At 38.9% G+C, this 24,696-nt stretch overlaps 1 protein-coding gene across 5 annotated transcripts in view; it reads left to right on the top strand.

Moving 5' to 3' along the window:
- NOS1AP (nitric oxide synthase 1 adaptor protein) overlaps positions 1–23,297 on the top strand; it is a 66,644-nt gene extending 43,347 nt beyond the window's left edge. For 2 of the 5 annotated variants that reach the window (XM_088153799.1, XM_088153800.1), the window contains exons 10-11: positions 15,892–16,189; positions 17,404–23,297. In XM_088153799.1, coding sequence (XP_088009925.1) covers positions 15,892–16,189; positions 17,404–17,872 — 767 coding nt within the window. In that variant the 3' untranslated portion in view covers positions 17,873–23,297. The remainder of the gene's footprint in view (positions 1–15,891; positions 16,190–17,403) is intronic. The other 3 variants (XM_088153797.1, XM_088153798.1, XM_088153796.1) reach the window with 3 other exon arrangements.
- Positions 23,298–24,696: the final 1,399 nt, after the last annotated feature.

The raw sequence follows: 24,696 nt of genomic DNA, 5'->3' as shown, positions 1-24,696 counted from the left end.
CCTTAAATCACAGGAAACTGAATTTATAAAACCAAAACAGCTTTGTTGTGGCTTTTCGTGAGAGGGAAGGAGAGAGAACATAGCCCATTCCTTAATTGCTAAAACAGGGGCAGATAAGCCATAAATCCAGGCCTGCTCTTAATCCATCAGCTGGATTTTCAGGAATGCAACTCAGGGAGAAAGTGCCTTCTGAATGAATTAGGTGGAGGGCTTATTTCCCCACCATTATTCTTTATCCTGCAAATCTGGTTGAAAGATAGAAAGAGAACAGTGTGGCCTCTTCAGTGTCTGACAACCATGACTAAAGTAGTGTGAGAGGAGGAAGGGCTGTTCTCAACGTATGTGGGCTATTTCTCAGGCCAGGTTCCGTTGTGGAAAATTAATCTCAGGGCTGTGCTAAGGACATAGGCAAGGCAAGGAAATGAGTGGTGATGAACAGGAATATCTCAAATGAATGTTGAGAAATGGAAAGAGCATGTATAGATCCAGTAGGCAAGAAAGCAAGTATGGAGATGTGGAGATGGGACACCAGGAAGATGAGGCTGCAAGTGGCAGCCACTAGAGAGCAGCAGCAGTAGCAGCATCGTGCTCAGCAGTGGCACTGGCAGATGCATTAGAGGAGCATATAACATAAAAAGAATGCCACCAGCTCTGCTCAGCAGAGTCCATCTTTACCAGACTATGAGCCCCAACCACCCACTTGTACATCCAGGACTGAATTCCCAGGAGAAACCTAGGTTGTCTGTCTGGGTCTCCTGACATTACTGTATTTTTATACCACATATATTTTCTTCATAAATCCCCTTGGTATTTCTGTATCTCTTGTGTTCTTTTGCTAGATCAGTGGTTGTTATGGAATTACTTTCTCTGTAAGTGCACTTAACTCCAGGGTGGTGGTGTTGGCTTTTGGCTTTTGGCTTTTGCTAAATAAATCTTCCTTATTTCTAAAGCTAAACTGTTGTTTCTGCTTTCTTTGCTTCCTTTACTTTCTCTGTTCTTTGCAAACTTGCCATTTTTACATTTCATGAGTTGAAGCATGAAAAAAGATGGGTGATTTGTTCAAGGTTCCTGAAAAGCAGCAGCTGAGGGATCTTCTGAGAAAAACCACACAGGAATTAATGGCTAATGCTGCCAAAAGAGAGATTTGTGTGTAGCCAGCAAGTGAAATACCAGCTCTTCTATCTCTCCTATAAAGCAGCTTTCTCTCACACAAGAAGTTGCCTGCAGGAACCACCTGCACCAAGGGGCACTTGTTAGGGATGGCAGGTCAGATTTCATGAGACAGTAGTGGCCATATCTACAGAATCACTTTTGTCATGTTAGTCTGGAAATCCTCCTGGGGCACCTCAACCCATTCAACTGACTGATTCCTTTGTTGTATCATAGGCAGAAGCTTCCCCATCCCTCTTCGCCAAGAATCAGCTATCCAGAAGGAGATTGAGGCTCACAGCTCCTTATACTATTCTGATAGACTAATTCTACTAGTCTGTAACTCCTGCACTAGATTTTCTGAGTTAGTCTCAAATGCAAACAACATCTCTGGCCAAATTTGGGGTGGGATTGATCTGCCCTGAACTGCTGATACATTATTCCACCTTTTCTATGAAAACCACTTAATGAATGCTACTGTTATGGATGAGAATAAACATTGCTTTGTGACAAAGCACACTCAGCAGGATAGCAGAGCAGCAGAGAATGTATAAGCAGCCAGAATAATGTGGTTGAGTGAACTAACTGAATGTTAACGTACAACACCAGCCAACATTTTAACAGAAGCTGATGTTCAGTGACACCATTTGGAGCCTGTTGACTTCCTATGGCAGGAAGTATCCGGCTTTCACCTCTTCCTTAATGGGGAAGTAGAAGAGAAGTGATGGTGGCCAGCACTCTTGAAGTGACTCTGGGGGATGAGACTCCACAATGAATTATCAATAAGAGAAGGAGAAAAAACCAACATTAGGAGAAAGAGTGAGAATCATCTTGTCTTGAAATAATAGGATAAGAATGTAAGAAGCACTTAGCTTGATGAAAATGTCATCCGATTTCCAGGAGTAATTGATTCTGTGTTACTGCAAAGTCTACAACAGAACATAAACAGAACAGCTCTCCACTGTTGTTGACTGTATTTGGGGGGCTACTGTTGATGGGTCTAGTTAAGCTATCCTGGCTGATACCTGACTGACCTCCATGGCTTTGTCTAACCTCTTTTAAAATCATCTAAGGCAACAGATACTAAAAATTAGGCAGCAGCCAAAATGTATTAGCGAGTTAGGGGTAGTATGAAGAAATATTTTTTTAGTTGTCCTGAATCTTCTACCATTCAGCATCTTTAGGTAACTTGAGGTTCTCATTATCAGAAAGGCAGAAGAAATATATATCATGTAAAATCTTTTAAATCTCTATCGTATATTCCCCCTCTCTCATTTTTCTGTTCAAAATAGCTCTAAATCCTTATTCTTTCTAAGGAACGTGTCCCCAATCTTCTAATTATGAGCTGCCCTTTTCTTTACTATCTCCAGTTATTTAGTTTGTTTTGAGGTGGAACAACCAGAACTGTTGATCATATTTCAGATATGATTACAAAATGCATTTATATTCCCCAATATAGAATATGCCTTTTCATATTCTAGTACTTTCACTGAGGAGACCTCTTTTTTTAACTGTCTATTACCTATTCACACCCTAGCTATGTATTTATAGAAATGCAGGGGTGCTTTATTTTGTCCCAGTGATCATCACGTTTTGTCATCCATTTACCTTCTTCAGGGTAATGCTTTTCAGAGCTCCTTATAATCTGTTTGGATTTTTACCACTCATGGCAATTTGATGTTGTCATTATCCTAGTGTTTTGTGACTCACCAGCACTGAATGAGGAGCATCCTGCTGCCAAAGGACAGTACCAGAAGTAGATGATATGCTTATTGAGGATGGACAAAGCAATTTTTATGGCATGGAAATACAAGGCATGCAGGATCTCTTCTGAATGCATTTAAGGAGCTTCTAAAGCTCTTTGATAGCCACATAGCAGCTATCCCTGTATAATGGAAGACAGAAGTGTTCTGTGCTGAGATATACAGTAAATCAGAAACTGAATGCTCTTCTACTCATAATATCTCAGTTAAACATGCAGGAAAGGGGAGTGACACTTCCTTTTACTTTTGCTAAGACATCATTTTTAATTATTTGCTCCATTCTTTCATATGCTTAAGTCTTGAGATTTTTCCTTGCGACACACTGGAGAAATAGCACAGGAAGAAAAATTACTCACTCTGAAAATTCATTTGTACCATTGGTATGTTTCTCATAAGCTGCAGTGAGCTCTCATGTTTTCAAAGCAAGTAATCCTTTCATGGTTCCTAGAAAGAAGTTAAACATGCAAAACACTATTAAAAAGATGAGAAATAAGGGATCAAGCAGAAAGACCAAAATAATTGTTTTAGAGCTGTTACTATATGCTACTTTTCAATAATGACAGGGTATTCTTCATATTTTCAGGTAATCATTTCATAATAGGAATATTGTAAAATTATTGCTACATACCTGTAGTTCAGAATCTGAAGATACATGAAAATGTAGTTAATGTAGTTAATATATTCAAATATTGAACTTACCCATGGCCCTCCATCTTACAATATATTTAAACAATCTGCCATGATCACATATGGAATTTTAGTTTTACTGAATGTTTAAATGCTTAGAGAAACCTAAGCCCATGTCAGCACAGAAGCCCTCTTCCATAACAGTTGCAAAAAACTTTCAGAAGCAGGGATCCTTATAGGATCAGCTCAATAAACAGACAGGCTGGCCAGAATACAGAATGCCCCCAAATGAGCATAGCTACTTTGAATTGGTGCTTCCTACAGTAAACCTGTAAATGAATGGACAAGTGCACTCATGACTTTTAAATGTCTTGATTGGACCAAGTCCCGAAGTAGAAGTGTAAGATTTTTTCAAATGCAGCATCGAACATACATTGTCCACACTTTCTTTAATTTCTATTTTCCTGCAGCAAAATATGTTCATCACCAATAGGTTTGCCATCTAAAGTGGGTCTTTTGAAATTCTGCAAAGATCCAAAAAGCGTAGCTGGCAGTAAAGTTGGGTACGTTGTGTAGGGCATTTAATCTTAACTGAAACCATGAATTACCAAGCTTTTTAAAATGCCAGGTGGTACCTAAGTGGTTCATAAGTGAAGGTCACTGTGTTTTGCATTCCCGCTCTTAAAAGTGGCAGGAAATGTAATGTGTTGTTTAACTGCTTTCCTCTCACATCTCATGTAGTAATTCCTTTCAAAATTTGTGTGAAATGGAGAAGAAATCAAAGAAGTTGCTAGCCTAAACAATGTCACAAATGCACCTTCACTCCCCTTCAAACATCTGTCTCTTATTTCCTGTGCTCTGTGCTGGGAAATGTGCTATGCTGTCTCTTCCAGGGGCGTTGAATGCAACATTTATCTGCTGAGAGGAGAATTTTGGCTCCTGCCTCAGTCTGCTGGGCTGTGGGAGGAGGACCACAGCTTGTGGATTCTTTGTTTCCTGAAAGTGAATGGGTGCATGGAAGAAAAATGAGGACGCTTTGCCTGGGTCTGCTCTTAGCAAGCTAAGTTGGGGGATTTGTAAATTCTGTCCTCATATTTGTGACTAGACATTAGGGCTTTTTTAAAGGAAAAATTAAGTGTATACCCTTAATTATTCTACTGACATGAGCTGCTTTTTCTCTCCTTCAGTTTTTGTTTTCTTCTCTTCTAAGCTCTGGCTATGTTCACACAATAAATTAAGCCATAAACTAACCAAATGGGCTAAGTTAATGAAACACTCTAAGCTACAAAACAAAGTAAAACAAGGATATCATGCTGTACAAATGCAACCATTAGAGCTTAACTGACCCGGAGAAGTATTTGTGGGAATACTGTCTCTGGTGTAAGCTTTTCCCTTTTGTTTCAGTTCCTGAGAGGTTCTCTCAGCCCACTTCTGAGCTTGCAGTTTTGTTTATTCTTTGCAGTGGGCATTCCTCCAGTCCCTTCTACGGAGGGCAAACATTGTATGCTGCCAGTGATCTGGCTCAGCTTGCACAGGAGAAGGAGTGTGTGTTTTATCTCAAGGTGACCTTTTGGCAACTGGGCCACCTAACTGACTCAGCTTTTGTTATAAAACACTGTGGTTTGTGATTGGGAATATAGCAAGTAATTCAAGTGGGTGGCTCTGTGCAGAGTCTCTGTTGCTGGGGAGCAACCAATGGAAGTAGTTAGGGAAGCTGTGCATAAAACCATAGTGGGAAGGTGGAAGGGAAGTATAAAATGATAACAGATAAATCTAGAGGGAGCTATTCCAATGACTGGCAAGGTCACAATGCTTTCAGTAAAAGCCAGTTTGGAAGATAACAACAGTAGGATCAGGCTTAGAGGAATGCTAGTGAGCAATCTATATCCATGCTCAGAAATCCAAGATTTTGAGAACAGAAGCCTCTGTATAAGGATTGAGGGAGAAGCAAAATTGGATTTTCGGGAATACACACACACCTTGGTGTTGCAGCATTTTGCAAATCAGTCAGCCAACTGGAAAACATGGATGGTTCTTTCCTAATAAAGATAACAAGACTTTCAGAGAAGCGAGCTTTACTAATAACAAGAAATTACAACTATTCTGAGATCTGCTGGAAGTTTAATTCTACAAAAAATAGAACCTCCAACAATGCTTCCTTGGAATTTTATCATTCAGAATGTAAAAGAAGTAATAAAAATTCTCCACTTTGGGCAGAATGGTTTCCTGACAACATGCACACACACAGACACACACACACACACAAAACAAGGATACCTATTGTCCTGTACTTAATTTTGACTCACAAGAAGAAATTAGTTGAAGTGCCAAGTGTGAGGTATGAAAACTCAATCTCAGTCCAATCTGCCATGTACTTTGAAGTTTCAATCAAGCTGATTTTTTTAAAATGTAGAGAAATGTGGGTAGGGTCCATTCCTATAGTAGCAATTCTGGAGAGAAAAAAAGTTACAAATGGGCCTGACAAATGAAATTGTTAATACAAACAATTTCTATTAAAACAACAAGGAGACATCCAAATAATTGGTAGGGCTGCACCTGGAGCTATTTAATGCACTGATGTTTGAAAGGAATAAGAACTGGAAATGGAGACAAAATAATATAACTAAGGAGAACAAAAGAGAAGCCTGAATAATACAAAGGAAGCTGAAGCCCAGAATGAGCTGTGACTCTTGAGAGTTGTTACAAACAAAGAGACTCTCTTTGAATAAGAAGGTTAAGGAAAGGGTAGACCCATTGCTTAAGAAAGATGGTGAAATTGTATAGATGATGGGAGAAGTGGAACTACTTAACTCCCATTTTGCTACAGTGTACTTCCACAAGAAAAGTTGTGTTTAACCTATAAAAATAGAACACTTTGTATGAAAAATTGTAGCTCAGAATAATTAAGGAGATATTTAAAGAGCAAATTGTTGTTTCAAACAGTTCTGGTCTCTGGGGCCAAATTACATGTCAGGATACTGAAAAGACTAGTGTATATTATTTCAAACCTGCTGGATAATCTTTGAGAACTGCTGAGGTAAATAAAGTGTCAGAAGACTGGAGGACAAGTGTGCCCATTTTCATTTCTAAGAAGGGAAAGATTGAGGAAATCATAAATCAATCTGTCTAATATCACTATTGTGAAGAATCTAAAGTTTATTTAGTAGTCTGCGAACATCTAGGAATTACTAGCAATTACAAGTCAACAGTAATTTCTCAAGAATAAGTCATAACCAATTAGTATTATCTCTTATTAATAGTCACTTCCTTGGTGAGAATACTGCAGATATGGTTATAACTTGATTTCAGCAAACTTTGTGACAAGATGTCTCCTTTTTGAAAATAGGTTGGATGCTACTGCAGTTCTTTTGATCAACAGCTGATTATGGATCAATCATGAATCTCCATGTCATAAAAATGCATATACTACCTAGTTGGTGGGATGTAGGCAACAGTATGTTAGCTTGCAAAGCAGGGCTGAGCATGCTTTGGGTAAAACTGGGCTTTGGTTGTGCTTCTGGCATATTGGCTAAAACGAGACAAAACTGATTCACATTGTCCTTATCATTAGCAGGGAATGCTGGGGGTGACATGAGTATGACAAAGGCTGGTAACCTAATCTATACCTTTCCTATTTTACTAAAAGTGTTATCCAAAAGTCTAGATTGAACAAAATCCATCTGTGATGGTTACAGCATACTATATAAATATAATATTATATGCATATAAGATTGTGATTTGAAATTTGAACAAGCAGCAAAAAGGAGGGAGGGAGGGAGGTTGGAAGGTTGGCTGTGTGTTTGTAAAAATACAAGAAAGGGGAAGATCTGAATAAAACTGGCCTGATCTTGTGGAGTGGAGTTGATGAATACATTTGGGGAAATAAAGAAGTAGGTTTAATAATGAATGAAAGGCCTTAAGTATATGATAGAAGGTATGAATTGGTGCCATCTAGGTTGCTGTGCATACATATGAAAGGAGGACTCCATAGGCTGGTGATAACTGCTTGTTATGCTCCAGTGAATGGTGATAACTGAAAAACCAGAAACTGAAGCTGGGAAAAACTTGCACTGTTCCAAATGAAACTCAAAAAAAATTCTGTTAGGAGACATGAACGAAATGAGATGAGAGAATACAGAAAAAAGTAACTGGGCCACTTGGAGATCCAAGGGTGAATCAGCTTGGTGACTGGTGAGTGTTTAGAAAAAGCTCTGATGGGTTTTTCGGGGAGTGATTGTGATTTGAATTAGTCTATTCATATGTACACATGACAAAGGAATTAATATAAATCTACAAGCATGATTGATTTAATTGTTTATGAAGAAAATTAAAAGAATTAATGAAAGCTTCAAGGGTAATGAGAGATTCTGAATATGGGTTAGATCATTCTTGGTAATGTCAAGAGTAGAACCCAGCATTATGAACTTCCCAGGGGAATTGGGTCTTCAGATAATGTGTCCAAAATAAGATAATTTGACATGGTCATTTGTGCCTTGAATGAGAAGTCTGGATGACATGTTCTATGATACATTTGTTTGTTTTCTTGATATTCTCAAAAGACTTCTCCAACACCAAAATTGAAAAGCATCAGTACTCTTCTATCCTGCTTCTTCAAAGTCCAACTTTTATTTCCATGGATTTTCACAGGGAAAACCATCACCTGCACGATTCTGATCTCTGAGGATATAAACACATAATGGAATCTGAATATCTTTTCTAAGTCCTTCATTGCTACCCTACCAAGTACTAGTCTGCGGTATATTTCTTGACTGCTGGTTCCTTTCCTGTTGATAGTCAATCCTAAAAGACAGAAGCTATCATCAGTTCAATAAATTTGTTAATTCTAAGGCTGGTTGCTATAATTTTAGTTCCATTTTTTTTTCACTGTTCTTCTTGACTTTCATTACTGGAGCTTTCAGATCATTTGCATTTTCAGCTATCAGAGTATGTCGTCAGCATAGCATAGGTTGTTGATGTTTCTTCCTCTAGTTTTAAAACAATGCTTGTCTTCTTCCAGTCCACCCTCCTTCAATATATATTCAGAATGTAGACTGAATAAATAAGGAGAGAGTATAGAGCATTGTGTTACTTATTTACTGACCTGGAGCCAGTTTGTTTCACCATGTTTTGTCCAGACTTTTGCTTCCTATTCTATGTACAGATTTTACATTAGGATAATGAGATGTTCTTGGATTCCCATTTTCCTAAGGATATTCCACAGCTGTCATCAGTGGCTTCTTTCTGGTATTCTTTGGCTTTCTCAATTATCCATCATGCATCAGCAATAATGTCTCTTGGTTTCTAAAACCAGTTTGATCACAATTTTAATGTTCCAGTTATAAGCCATTGACAGGTTTTATCTTTATCCACTTTACCCTTGATCTTTTGTAGAAATTGACCATGTAATGCTTTTTCTTGCTATCATTCTGTTTGTGTTTTTATAACATTATTTCAATATTCATGTTTTGTTTCCTGTACATTCAGTAAGTTCCAATTTTTAAATTGCATCAGTGCTTGTTCTTGACTGTCTTTTATATAATCAGCCAATGCACGCTTTTCTTTTTCAACAGTTTGTTTGACTTGAAGTAAACCTCTGCCTCAATTTCTGCAGGGCAGGTGTAATCTATCAATATCACTATGGGAATAGTCATGAGTTTTCTTGACTGTGGTTGTTTGGGTTGTTCGGTCCAAACTGTCCAGTTCAGCTTGTGTCCATTTAATAATTGCAGCAGTGTATTGTATAATAGGTATGGCACAGATATTGATGGCTTTAATGGTGTTTCCACCATTCAATTTTGTCTTTAACAGTTTTCTCACTCTGGATGTATCCATGCTTGATGTTATCCAACTGTAAAATGCCCAGATACTTGTAAGCTTCATCCTGACAGCTCCTGATGGTTTGGCCATCAGGCATCACAATTCCATTGCTGTTTGTGATTTTACCCTCATTTATTGCTTCTTTAGATTTATTGCTTCTTTAGATTTATTCCTTCTTTAGGCCCAATTCCATCGCTATATCTGTGCTAAAAATTCTTACAGTATTTGTCAGTGACTGGATTTCAATTTCTGATTTTCTATAAAACTTTAGGTCATCCATATAAAACAAATGTGAGATTTTATTTGCATTTTTTGCTGTTTGGTAGCCAAGAATTGTTTTTCAAAATCACTGAAAGTGGGATCATAGCAATGATAAATGATAGGGGTGATAATTAGTCACCCTGGAAGATGCCTCTCCTAATGTTTTTCATTTCCAACCATCAATTCTGTCTTCCACTGCTTCATTATTTTTTCTATAAAGATTCTAATGTTTTTGCTGACACTAGTGTTTCCAAACATTTGATGATCCAACTACATGGTAATGAATCAAACACCTTTATAATCCATCCAGATCATATGTAAATTGGTTTTTTGGCTTTTGCAATTCTCCAAACCATTTTATCAATCAGAAGTTGATCTTTTGTACCTCTGCTTTTCCTTTTATTTCGTTTCTGTTCTACTGGATGTTATTTTTTTCCAAATAACCTTGGATGTTGTCTGCTATTATGCTAGTGAGTAATTTAAACATTGTAGCCAAGCATGTTATTGGCCAATAGTTTCCTGGTGTTGTCCCTTTCACTGGGTCTTTTTGGATCAGATAGGTTTTGCCAGTTATTAAGCAGTTGCTGATGTCTCCCTTATGCAATACTTCATTAAGCTGTTTAGCTATAATTGGATGTCAGCTAGTCAGATATTTGAGCCAAAAACCATGCAATTGATCATTTCCAGGAGATGTCCGGTTTTTAATCCTTTTCACACTTTTAACCATTTCTGCTGTTATTATTAGTTCTTCCATTTGATTTTCACTAAATTCATCTTTAAATTCTTTTATCCATTCAGCATTTTTATTATAATCTTTTTGAGCTTCCCCACAGATCTTTCCAATACTGGATTGTTTCATTTTTGTTTGGTTTTCCGTTTTTAGAATTTCTGTTGCCATTTATACTTTGGTAGAATCGCCTCTGGTCTGATTGGAATAGCTGATTTTGCTTAAATTGGATGATTCGTAGCATTCAGTTTTCCCAGCTATTGTTGTTATTTCTTGCTTTATGATTTTCAAAGCTTCTTCAATTTTTCTGGTACTGAGCCAATATTTTTTAATTAGGTTTGTCTTGATCCTTCAATTTTTGCTCTTTCATGTTCTTTAAATTACCTACATCTGCTCTTAATTTCTTTAGCTTGGCCTCCCGCCTGATCTTCCACTTTGGGATTGAATATGATTTTGCTTTTGTTTTTAAATTTTGATACCTAGTTCTTCTGTAACTACCACTGCTGTACTGTAGACAAGCTGATTGGTCTGTTCAATAGATGTTGTTATAATTGTTGCCAGCTCCTTATTATTCACATTCTTTCTTATAGGTGCCAGGTCTTTTTTGGGCACTACTTTCAGTGCTGGCAGTCTTTGTCTTTCTACTGGTAATTGTGCATATGCCATAATTTTTTCTTTTAATTCTTGTCGGAGAGTCAGTTCATAGGTTGTTTCAGTACTGACCTGTACTGGTTCTATTGTTATTACTTCTTCTAAGTTATCATTTCTGTAGTTCATATCAGCTGTTTCTTCTATATTTCTAATTGTTGTTATCTGAGTTTTTTCTACTATTCTACTATTGTTTTGGGGTCTTCCATTATCACAATTCTTCTGAATTTCTTCCAGTTCTGCATCCCTAAATATTTTATTTCTGATAATGAATCTCCTTTGATCTGCAAATCATTGTTCAGTGATATCTGAGTCTGGATAAATTCCTTTTCACAGTTCAAACATTCACTTTAAGTAGCCCCACTTCATTGGTTCTGATTTATAGTAATTCATAATGGCACGGTTTTCAAACACAGTATACTTTTGTCTTTTCTGTGGTTGTTGTTCTTCCAGTAATCCTACAGGGCTACGCCCTGGTTGCCCAGCCATAGCTCCTGAGTCCTGTTGCTCACTTATCAACAGATATCCAGAAACTCTTAACACTTGACTTGGTCCTTGTTGACCTGGGTGACAACCAATCTGGTATAGTTAATGGAATGATGGATGCACTTAGTCTGACTCTTCTGCTGAGACCTGTCTGGCTTGGGTGACCCTTCTGGTAGAATACACTACCACCAGCATCACTCTCAACCTCATCAGAACATCACAAGCTCCTCCCCCACAACAAGGGTGTATCCATGTAGATTATTATTGTTATGTTGGTCGCACAATCAGCCAGATGTTTAGACTGGATTTGGCATTTTTATCCACCTATCCCAAGGACCTGGGAAGGCAGATGTTAAACAGCAACACCATCAGTGTTAGAGGTATTGCCACAGGATATAAGCTCTTCCAAGTAAAGCTGCCTTTTGCAATTGACTGGTGGTGATTTTGTCAATGCCGATGGTCTTCAAATGGTGCTCCAGATGTTTGGGATTGCACCTAAGGCACCTATAACTATTGGTACTATCTTTGCTTTCTTTTGCCATAGTTGTTCTACTTCTATTTGCAGGTCTTTATATTCTGTGATTTTCTCCAGTTCTTTCTCTTCTATTCTGCTCTCTCCAGGTATTGCAATGTCCACTATCCAGACTTTTTTGTCTTTCTTATTAACAGTTGTTAAGTCTGGGGTGTTGTGTTGCAGGTGCTTGTCTGTTTGAATTCTAAAGTCCCAGAGCACTTTAGCTTCGTTTTCTATTACTTTGTCTGTTTTGTGGTCCCACCAATTCTTGCTTGCAGGCAAATGATACTTCTTGAAGATATTCCAATGCACCATTGTTGTTACCTTGTCATGCCATTGTTTGTAATCAGTCTGTGTGATCTTCTTGTAGCAGCTAACTAGGTGGTCTACTGTTTCTTCAGCTTCTTTGCAGAGGTGGCATTTATCTTCTCAATTCTGGCTTTATATGCATGATTGTTGTTGTTGTTGTTGTTGGAAGAAATCTATTTCTTGCCACAACTAGTCTCTTGATCATGTGCCCACTTCCTCCAGCCATTGCTATGTCATAGTACTGCATCTCCTTTACTCAATTTATTCAAGTAAAATAATGTAATGAAATAAATGTAGAAAGACTTCTCAAAATGTAAATCAAACATAGAGTTAAATTCATTTTGATTTCATGTATCTTAGCTCAGTTATCCAAAGGAATTCTAAACCATAGCTAGCTCTTCTTTTATTTTCATCAACACAGAGGGTAAATAAAAATTCAGTAGTTAAGAAAGCTTCCTGTGAATTCTTATATGACAAACCTTTGTCAGATCAAAATCTAAAATAATAAACCACTGGTTAGGCACCAGTGGCATCAAATCTGATTTGTTCCAATTTATATGGTAACCAGATAGAATCCTAAAGTCATTTATTAATGAAATAAGATTGAACTGGGAAACTATTAGCATCTTAGACCAGGCCATATCCAAAGTGCTAGGGAATTCCTGGAAGCTTGTGATTCAGACAAATCAGCCATCAACGTAGAGATAAAATACATTTTCACACCATTCAAAACAGACAATAAAAAACCTAGAAAGCAAGCAAAAAGACTAGAGTACATCCCCTCCAGCAGCCATCATTCAGATAAGCAGGGACCAACACCAGACAAACAATCAGGAAGAAAACAATATTCTGATTAAGGAACCCCAAGGACAGAACTACACCCCCACCAAAACCTGCAGGGCAAGCTACTGTATATAAAGAGGCAGGGAACCCCATGCTCACTCTCACCAATGATGTTACCTAGTTGGGTAATGAAAAGTCAGCTAGCAAACAACCAAGCTCAGAGAGCATCAAGAACTCCACAGTTCAACCTTGAGCTACAGATATTTTCTTATATTGGAAATGAGATTAGGACTACAGATTACTCATCTATATATAAAACATAACATATAACCTGAATACAGTAGAATATTATGCTTTGTCCCTCCCTTCTGTACAGGTAGTCCTCACTTACTGACTGCAATTGGGACTGGGAACTCTGTCGCCAAGCAACATGGTCATAAAGTGAAAAATCACATGACTGCGCCTGACTTATGACAGCAGTTCCAGCTGTGGTTGTTAGCAAATCACCCGCCGTCATTAAGTGCGATGTCACATGACCATGACTTGCAATTTCCTGCCAGCTTCCCCACTGGTTATCTTGTCGGAAGCCGGCTGTAAAGGTCACAAATGGCAATCGTGACTGGGGGATGCTGCAACCATCATAAATGTGTGCTGGTTGCCAAGTGACCAAATCATGATCATGTGACCAAGGGGATGCTGCAATGGCCACAGCTTCAAGGACTGGTCATAAATCTCCTTTTTCAGCACTGTCATAATTTCAAAAGGTCGCTGAATGAGTGGTCGGTAAGCAAGGACTACCTAAACTTCCATTAAAGTTTTCAGAAGTCTAGTTATGCAGGCAAGATATTTTAATGCCACATTTTTTAAGAAAAAGGGTATCCTGGGCAAGAATCTCAACATAATCAAAGAGAGGAAATACCATTAATAAATCATATCAATCCAAAATATAAAAGTTTGGGGAAACCCAGAATAGGTCAAAGTGTCCAATTTTGTTCAAACTTCCAATAGACCATATTTAAAGCTTTCAAAGAACTGCTGGGTCTTTCCTATTTTGAATTAAAGTAAAAACATTGATAACTGATATTGCCAGAAACTTGATGGCTTTGTATAAACCCAGCCTAAGCTGTATGTGCAATAGTAGGAGGAAAATTCTGTAATCTGTGGGCCGAGTAGCTGTTACAATTTTAGTATCCACAGTGATCAAGGAAATAGATCATATAGGGGAATCTTTGCTCACTGTAGGAATAACAATTATATTTCTCATTAAAACTAGAATTCTATACCAGATTTCAGACATGGAACTCAGGCAGAGTTTGGAAATTTGAATGGAGATTTTTGCTTCTCCTAATTTCTATTTCTCAAGAACTGAAGCACAGGTGTTTCTATCTTGAATTTTCAGCTTTATGCTTTTCTGATCAATACAAAGATTGGTGTTTCAGTGCACCCTTGCAAAAATCCAGCCCATTTTTCTTTATTCCCTTAGATAAGGTCATCCATCTCTTTTCAGTTCAATACATTTGACAGACAAATCTCAAATCCCTTCACTGCCTCAGAGCTGTCCCTGAAGATGTATTGATTATAAATAAAATATGATCACTAATGGTGTTTTACTACTTTTATGTTAATTTGCTTACTTATTTCTATATGGCAGAAAATTCCTAAAATGAGAGGAAAGAAAGACAGATGGGAGAATTGAGCTGCTGCAGAGGAACAGATCTATGAAACACAATTCTGTCCTTGCTTCCACCAGGTTCTCAGGGGAGTGTCTTTCCTCTTTTGTTTAGGATAAATTGGTGTCCTGTTTCAGGTCAGCACACACAGGCACAGGAAGGTGATTGCAACACTTTATTAGAAAATGGCTTGGTAAAGTAAATACAAGTGCAAACACACACACACATAGTAAAGCAACAAGTCCCAGTGCTTAGCAAGCTCGCCTTAGCGAGCACAGTCCAAAACAGCAGGCAGAGAGAGAGAGAGTAGTCAGGTGAAGTCAAAAGGTCAAAACTGGGTACAAGGTTTGTCAGCTGGTCCAGGTCTAGAGTTGAGGTCTTGAGGTTCACAGGTAAAAAATCAAGGTGCATGGAGCAGGGGTTAACAGACAGTTGTGGTCTACAGGGGAGATGAACTTGCTGTTCCATTTTAATAAAAGCGGCCCCGGTATAGCTCATTTAGCAGGGCGAGACTCATGAGTAATCTCACAGAGCGCCTTTGCTCTGCTCTCTTTGCAGCCTGCTGAGCTCTTCTGTTGGGAGGGCACGGTAATTCCTCTCCTTCATCTTCGGAAAGCGGGGATAGCTGTCTCTCAGGCGGCAGTCCATCCAGTGCCTCTGGAACTGATGGCCCCTTGTCTGTGGGCACTTCTGACGCTAACTGCTTGTCAGTCTCCTCCTCTGACTCCGAATTTGAGCCCACCATGACAATTGGATCAGTGCCATGATGCAATCCCAAGTTTAAGAATCATCACTGAAGTTTGGTTTTGCAAATAGCACTGAGCAGGCAAATGAATCAAGATACTAGGGGAAGAGCAAGAAGTAAAAAAAAAGTCACTGGCACCACATGCCTTGCATGAGGCCCAACTTTCCTTTGTAAATAATGAAAGTTACTTTAATTTAGCACAACAAATCAACAGGGAAAAAATGAAAGTTGAGATGGTTGAAATTCTACCAGTTTCCACATTTTGCAATAGGTACCAACCTCAATTCCATTGCTGGTTCCGTCATTTTCTTGGATAGCATCTAACTGAATGAGGCTCAAGCCCTCTGCCTGGCACCTCTCCTATTCACAGAGGCATTTTCTTTCTTTTGTAGTTGACCAAAGTATGTTTGAGAATTCAAACACTACCCTGGCACCAAAGTTGCCTGTTGCCAAATCTGCCTTCCGGTCCTCCACTGGTACAAATCTACGAGTTCAGCCAGAGTGGAAAACTGGCAGCCAACACATCAAAAACCTCAGCATGACTGTTGGTGCAAAAGTCAGTGATTTCCTGCGCAGGAAAGAGCCTGCGAATCATAGCATCTTTGGGGTAACAGAAGTCAATGAGCGTGCAGGGGCAGCCCTCTCATGTGGACAAGGCACATTGCTGGGAGGTCAGGACCAGGCAAATGGGTAAGTGGCTCTATGGGGTTTATTGGCATTTATTCTTGCAACTTTCCCAGATCTGGGGCATATCAGCAGAAGTAAAATAAAAAAGCAGTGGTTTCTTCCTGCTTCTCTGTCACTAACCAATCCAACCATAGTCTTACATTTGCTAAGGGAAGAAGAAGAGTAGAGGGGTTAGTTAAATGGCTTAGTGTATATCTTACTCTTTCAAGATGAGGTTAAAAATTAAATGAAGGCAATGTTGCTATAGGCCAAGCCAGAGGTCATGAAAGGCAAGTACCTTTATGATCACAAGTACAAAGCAGAGGGGGAATTCTGACTGATAAAATATTCAAGAGCACATATTTAAACCCACATTTTTCTGCTCCATTTTCCTGTGCAATGAAGAGGCTGGGGTACTGGTTCAGAATATTTTACCAGAAATAAAAGCCCTGCCCTCTATTCTACTTTAGTTTAGCCATTGTCCAGTATGTATATACAGTACTTCCCCCCCCCCAAAAAAAACCATCTTGCACTTAAACCAAGGTTCATTCATTTAATTATTCTTTGATTGGATCTGGGAAGGCAATGTGAGTGAAATTGAAAGAGCAAGAAAAAGCATTCCTCTCTCTGGTTTTAGTGCATGCTTTCTTTGGGGGACACGCACACTTCATAGGGTGAAGCAAGCCACAGTCAGAAGAGGAAGAGATATATGTGTGCAGGCAGAAGGTGTAAACAGTTGAAGCTTCAGGCTGTCACCAGCCGAGCATGGAAGCAGTCAAACATAAATTGCTTTGATAGTGGTGGCTGGGACTGAGACATGAAGGAAATCACAATTGGATTTTGATGGAAGGAATTTGGAAAAGAGGATGTTGGTAGGTCTTTCCAAGTAAACAGGCACTAGGATTACTGTATGGAACTTTTGGAAGATGCTTTCTCGAAACACAAAAAAGAAAATGCCTTCTCTAGAAACCAAGTTTTTAGTTTGCTATTTCTTGATAGGTAAAGTAATTGCTACTTCCTGAAGGTAACATGTTCCAATTGTCAGTCAAAGTACTGACTGTTTCTTGATTACCAAGAAGAGCTTTTAGTAATGCTAGTAAAGTTTCTTGTGAAAAAGCTGCTGATAATCAAAAACTTTCTTCTTTCCGAGATTAATTCCAAGACAAGGAGATTTTTTTAAGCACTTAGCAAAGTTGTAATAAAATGCTTCTCTTAATCATCCTTTCCTGAACTTTTAGGCAGACACCAGCAAGTACCATTCCACGGCTTAATCCACCCCCACTGAGTACCAAAAAGCGCACTCCAAGAGCTCTGAAAACCACTCAAGATATGCTGGTTGCTTCCCAGCCACAGATGGGGACCACAAAAACCTCACTTCCTGAGGAAGGCCGGGAACTTCAGTGCCCACCCACCAAGACAGAGGCAGCTTTTAGAGAGATTAATTCGTTGACACAGGTGGAAGTTGGAACCAGCTGTAATAGGGCGTTTGATGTGCCTGATCTCATTCATAAGGAGAACTTGGAGCCCAAACAAAGTGCAATTCACAGTATATCTTCTTCCACTCACCCAGAAAATGTGGCTCTTAGACTCGATTTAAGTGCTAGCAAAAGCCTTCCTGAACACCAAAGCTGCATAGACCCTTCAGAAGCAAAGTCGCCAATCTTGGAAAGTGAAGGCCATAGCCCAGACTTGTTGTCTTTTGAGTAAAACATCTGCAGCTGTGCCTCATTTTTATAGCCAAAATGGTCATTGTAGCAGTTTCTTTATGAAAACTTCCTGAGCCAGGTGTTGGAATTGACCCCACATTCCCTGAAAGCAGCTTTCTATTCTCAGGAAGTAGTGGCAGGAAGCATCTTGAGGAAAAAGTGGGTCTCTTTTCCAAGACATTTCTTGCATTCATCTAGCCATGGGAATGTACTCCGCATGCTATTTCTGCTTTAGTCCCTTGTATAGACTGTCTGGGCACAGCCTCAATAAAGATGATCTGCACAACCTGAATGTGAGAATTGGTAGTGGTGAGGCTGTAACCCAATTAGAGCATTCTTGATATATTCTTCAAATGCACTTTCAGATACCTGCAGGACAAAAATGATTCCAAAATGAAATTGCCTTGCATGAGCAGAACAAAAAATGCAGCAGGACTTTATGTGAGACTCTCCATGCTGGATTATGATCACTACAGACGTTTCTTGTTTTGAAGTTTTACAAGAGTTGTTAAAGTGCAATTGAAAGTCAAAGCAATATTTGCTGGAGGGGTTTAGGAGGAGAATGCACTCTGGTCCAAAAATAATGCTATGTTCTCTTCAGTTGCCTGTGAAGAAACTTCTGAATGTATTGTCCTTTCCTTAGCCATTGTTCTGTTTGCCATGAATGGAGAGGTTTTGGGCTCCTGCTACATATATAAAACAGCTTCATTAACAAATATTTTAGTTCCTGAAGATGAAAAACAACAAAATCTGTGTGCTCACCTCCCTCAGAGGCAGTGGAGAAACTAAATATGGGCCTTTTCTGACTTAGATCAACACCTCCCTTGTCTGTCTGGGCTGGGTTTGACTTCCATAAATGTGATGAGATTCTATCCAGAAATCCAGCTGGAGTTCTGTCCATTCAGGTGCCCAGGGATCTTTATCTTGTTTTCCTTTCTCAAAAAGCACAGCAGAAAACCTAGACTTGATCCAATGTGGAGAAACTCTTATAGAGCAGTATGGTGCTTGAGTGCCTCCCTTTGCCTGCCACTCATGTATCTGGCAGGAAGAACCATCTTTGCTAGTGAGCCTCTCTTCTCGTCCATCATATAACCATTAGTTCAGGCCTTTGTGTCTGTGTCACTTGCTATATATGCTCAACAGTGGGCATCTGAAACCAAAGAAGTAGGTCGATGAACTGAGCACACTATACTGAAATTAATCTGCTCTCGGTTGCCTGTATACCTGGTAGAACAGTTCTAAATTTATCTGCAAAATTGAAATAGGGTGGGGAGAGATTGCCAATGGCCCTTTCCAATGTATTTCTTCTGTATACACATATAGGTTGATAGCATGAATATCTAAAAGTACTATTTGAACATGTCAGTTAAATGGTATCAACCTCATATAGGAATACTTCCAAATTTGAATAGCAACACAAGTGCTTGTATTATTTTGAATACTAGAGTCAGCTGGGAATCTGGCTTTTTGTCAAGCAAATTCCCTTATATTTTTGCATGTTCACTTCTATTATTACTCTAATTCCTATCGTTGTTTTTCTGACAGAAATTCTTTATCAAATTGAGATAAATATGCATGAATATCTGAAAGTCAGTGAATGTCCTTGTTTGAATATCCAAAGTAAAAAATTTAAATAACATGCAGTCAAAGGAATACTTAACAATAACTGACAGTTGAAATAGATTTTACACTTGAAACCTACTGAAATCAAGAAATGCCATAGAAATCTCAAATTTAAAATTTTCACTTTGGATGATCAAACAAGGAAATTCACTGATTTTGTATCAATGCACACAATCATTGTGTAATTTATTCAATATCAGCTTATTGTATGATGATTGATACCAACTGGTTTTCAAAATGTCTGGCAGGTTACTGTGGATTCTTTGGAAGCATCTTGTCTCTTCCTAGGTGTATAAATAAGCGTCCGTGAAAGACTGCTTGCTGACTACTGCACTGACCTTCCATTCCAAGGTTTAGCTACAAAAGAATGTTGAGTGTTTTTGTAGACATGTTCTATGTTTATGGTGGATCATACTGAATTTAAAAGTGACTCCATGTGAACTGAGCTTATACCCCAAGATAAGCCCAAATCATCTGCTGCTAGTAGAGGATCCTTGATAGTTCCACTAAGATGGAAAGTATTGCTTGAAAGAAGAGAACTAGAAACTCACCCTGACACTCTACTGCTGTTTTAGTTCTCAGTGCAATCAAACACTAAATAACATGTTTGATTACTGTCAATTATCAACTACTGAAATAAAATACCACTAAATGTCAAATAAGGACATCAGTTGTTTGAAGAATACATCCTCAGCAAAGATTGTGAAGAATAATTATGAGAATTTTTGAAAGGAAATTCATTTTTGCTCTGTTCTGTGCTCTTAATGCCAGGCAGAAATTCAGCAGATGAAGCTTTTTCCAGTGTTGCTGCTAGTTTATTCAAGAAATGGTGGTTCTTGAATTGTTACTACAAAGCTATTAATAGCACACAGCTTTTATTGGAAGGCTGGGGGAGGGAAAGCCAATTCCTATACAGAAACTAAAATCCCACTGAAATCAAGGTGGTTTGAGTCCACACAGGTGTGTGTTATGAGCCAGCCATCCAGCTCCCTGTCAGCTCTAATCAGCCCCTGAACAAGGTCATCTGCTCTCATGGGGTTAAATATCAGTATGCTGATGATACTTGATTTACCTCTCACCCTTGGGCCAAACAGGAGATCCTGTTGAAATGCTGTCCAGATGCTTGGAGGCTGTTCAAGTCTGGATGAGGAGGAATGGGTTGAGGCTTAATCCCAGCAAGATGGATTGGCTCTGGGTTTGTAAGCCCTCCTGGTTCCTGAGAGATTCCAACCTTGATTCTTGATGGGATAGTGTTCCCCTGAACTGAATTAGCTCATAACTTGGGAATCTTCCTGGAATCATAGTTCCTGCTCAAGGAGCAAGCGGCAAATGGGTACACCAGTTACGACCCCTCCCAGAATGAAAGACTTTGCTTGCATCATTCAGGTCTTAGTCACCTCTCTACTGGATTGTTGTGCTTTTCTTGGGGCATTTGGAAACTACAACTAATGTGGCAGCCCAAGTAATCACAGGCACCTCTCATTGCACCCATATAACTTCTGGTGTGCTGGTTATCAGTTGGCTTCTGGGTGTAATTCAAGGTGCTGGTTGTCACTTTTAATGCCTTTTGTGGTTCAGGCCTGGATATCTGTGAGTCTGCCCTCTCCTAATAACATCTGCCTGACTGACAAAATCAGGTAGCTGAGGTTCTCTCCATGTCCTCTTGCTCAAGGAGTGCCACCTGGAGGGGCCACAGAAGCATGAGTTCTCTATTGCTGCCATCCTATGGAACAGCATTTTCTGGACTTTCAATTCTCTTTTGGCATTTAGGAAGTCTACTGAGACCTACTTACTTAAGTAGGCCCAGGGGTTTGAATGACTTTTCCCTCAAGCAATTGGAAATTATTGTTTTGCTGATTGTGTTTTATTCCTGGGTCTTATATAGATTATTTTATTCATTAAGTTGTATGGCTATATGCTGTCTGTTGTTTTGCTTTTATCCCAACTTACGAAGGGGGAATTGTGCACAGCTTACAGTCTATGGTGACTGGAGCAGTCTATAAGCCCTGCAAACAAACAAATAATCAAAGTATACATATAAATTGCTGGATTATGGGCTTAATATGAATGTTTTAGACACAGTTTAAAGTAAGAAGTTAAGTGGAAATCATCATGTAGCACTGTCCATTGCATGTTTACACAGAATGCTGTGGTATATAAAAATAAGCATGCCAGGGCTACAGTTTAAATTTCTTGAGAAGACTATCTACTGAAGTATGTGCATTTTCAGATGTCTAATGCTGAAACTCAGTCCCCTGTTTTAGACATGTATTGTATACTTCTCTAGGAAATTTATAATGTACTTAATTTTTTAGAATATGCCCAGTAATCATTGTGACTATGTATTGCCTACGGTATTTTGTTGTGCCTGTCAGTGGCAATTGCTGGGGAACAAGGGGGGCTGCGGTGATGGTGCTATTGCACTCAAGTTCTGCTTAGCAACCTTTTAGGGACATTTCTCTGGTTGGCCATTGTGTGAAGAGATGCTGGGAGAAATGGGCCTTTGGTCTGATCCTGCAGGACTTGTACGTGGATACATAGAAACTTAAGACAAATTCACTGTTTTAATGAAGGAGAATCCGCAATAGAAGTAGCAGCTAAAATCATGCTTTTTAAAAATAATAACTTAAACCCTTTTAGTTCTATAATCTAAATTAGTAAAGGAATATGTGCAGGTTTTATCTAATTCAGATTGTACAATAAAACCTTTGTTGCATCTTATTGGTGGTGGTGTTGTTTATAATAAATTATATCTCAGAATCGGACTATCTGAAAAAGAAACTCCCTCATGATAGATATTTAAACCGTCAGTTTTAGACTTCCTAGGAAAACCTCCCTTGACCACTTTTCCAATCTTTCTGGATTGTAATATCACTTAACAGTGGTGACTTGTTATCAGTCACTTTGTGATGAGTTTGCTTCGTCTGTAGTGTGGAAGGCTGAAGATCCCAAACCATTTTTCCCCAAAGTCCTCTGAGTTTTCACACCAGGCCTTGCCTCCTGCTTCAGGGTAGTAGCTTGATAGTTCCCACTGCTGCCGTCTGTCTTCCAGGGAGTGTCTCGCCCATTGTCTACCCCAGCATCCTGATGGTAGTCTGGTAATTAAAAGGTAAAAATGCCAAAGTGAAATAATCCCAGTAGTACAACCTCCTGGCTGTATAGCATAAAGCTCTGGTGTCAGCCCTCTGTAGCATATGACTGCAGGACGTGATTGAGTCCTTTCTCCTCTCCGTGGGAAATAGACCAATGTCACCAGAGAAAAACAAAATCAAATTCTATTTAAAAAGAAGAAAATGTAAAACATAAAAGCCCTTGTTAACTAAATACTAATGTGCAAATATTTTTAAAAAATGAAGAGAATAAACTCTAGCACTATTCAGAAAGTGATAAAACAGCTTAAAAAAAAAAAACCCACATACAAACAGAAATTGCATGTGCCAGGGAGGTAGCAGGGAATATGGAGGTAGTCTTGAAGAAGGCATGCAGCAGTCATTAAGAAAATATTTTAACCTGGAAAGACAGATGGGGGTGAGGAAGAATTATCCAGCCTTGAGTCTCTTTGGTATATGAGAGAGAAATTCTATTGGTCTTTCAATATTTGGTTATTATACTCTATAACAATAAAGTAGAATTCCAGTAGTTCATGGAGTGTCTGTTGCCAGACCTGACCTACCTGGAAGGGCTGACATCAACCATAGGATGGCACTGGTCTGCTACAAATTGCTCTTTCTTTGCCCCAAAGTGTTGTAAAAAAGGGATTTATTAGATGTTTCAAATTAATATTACAGATTATAAAGAAATTCTCAGGAAGAATTGATATCTTAATACACAATCTGACAGGTGGATAAAATATTGAGGTTAAACAATTGCACAATTTGTACAGAGAAATAAGAATATTAGGCTTGCACAACACAATAAATCAAGAATCTAGTGCAAAACTGTGGCTAAATATTTTTACCAATTTCTTCAGATAGTTGTTACTTGAAATGTCTCTTCTTCTGCTTCCACTTTCCTGAACTTTCCTTTTTCCTGGAATTCCAAACTTTAATCTGAGGCTGCTGGGAGATATAACAACCCTCATTTTCCCCCAGCCTTGGCTCAGTCATTTGTCCTAGAGTTAGAACCATAGGGTTGGAAGGGACTTCAGAAGTCTCCTAGTCCAGCTCACTGCCCAGGCAGGAATCCTCACACCATCCCAGACAAATGGCTGTCCAGCCTTTGTACAAAAATCCCCAGGGATGGAGTACCCATAACTCCAGGAGCAAGATGAGTCCACTGCTTAATAGCACTCATGGTCACAACATTCCTTATGCTGAGTTTGGATCTCCCTCTGTAAAGGTTCCACCCATTGGTTCTTGTTTTATCATTGGGAACCATCGAGAATATAACTTCTGCCCTTTGTTTCAAAAGGACTTGCTTTTTCTGTTTCCAGCAAAGGGAAGGTCTAGGGATATTTGTCTTTGTATATGACTATGTGGTAAAACAATCTCTCCCTTGTGGGAATGTCTATTCTTTAGCGGGCAGCCTGCTAAATGTCTATTCTTTAGCAGGCAGCTTCTGGCAAGCAGGCATATTCACCACACTTGCTAAACCATTAAAAAAATCTATGCCCTATACATAGGAGAAACCTATTTAATATGTTCATCTTGCTCCAGAAATATTAATATTTCACAGACTGTGAGAATGTCCTATGGACAGATGAGTCCAAACTACAACTTTTGAGCTATGTGGAAACAAAACTCTGCATTCCACAACAAGAAACATATAGCAACGCAAAGCATAGTGATGCTATTATGGTTTGAAAATGCTGTGCTGGTGCAGGACCTGGACAACTTGCCATCACTGAAAAAAGTATGAATTCTGCTTTCTACCAGGGAATTCCACAGGAGAATATCAGGCCATCTCTCAGCTGAAGCTAAAGATGCACATATTTTTTATAAGAAAGCTCATATGCAGCTAGATTATCTGCTTCCCTACATATAGAGGAAAATGTTTCTCCTGTCCTAAAAGGAAAAGGCAAAAAGGTAAGTGAAGGCAAGTATAAATAGCGTTTTTGGTATTTTGACATTATGGAATATCAGTATAAATGAACAATAACACTCATAACAACTTGCTTGATGGAAAGAATGGGGAAATGGCATTGGGCATTACTGGTGCCATCAAAGGCAGGGTCCTCAGAAAAATGCCCCCAAACTAGAATAG

This window comes from Python bivittatus, unplaced genomic scaffold (assembly GCF_059951505.1).
Source record: "Python bivittatus isolate LINGU-HERP-01145 unplaced genomic scaffold, Pbiv_v1 ctg000700_np1212, whole genome shotgun sequence".
Taxonomy (NCBI): Eukaryota; Metazoa; Chordata; class Lepidosauria; order Squamata; family Pythonidae; genus Python; species Python bivittatus.
This window is presented reverse-complemented; position numbering and strand designations above follow the sequence as displayed.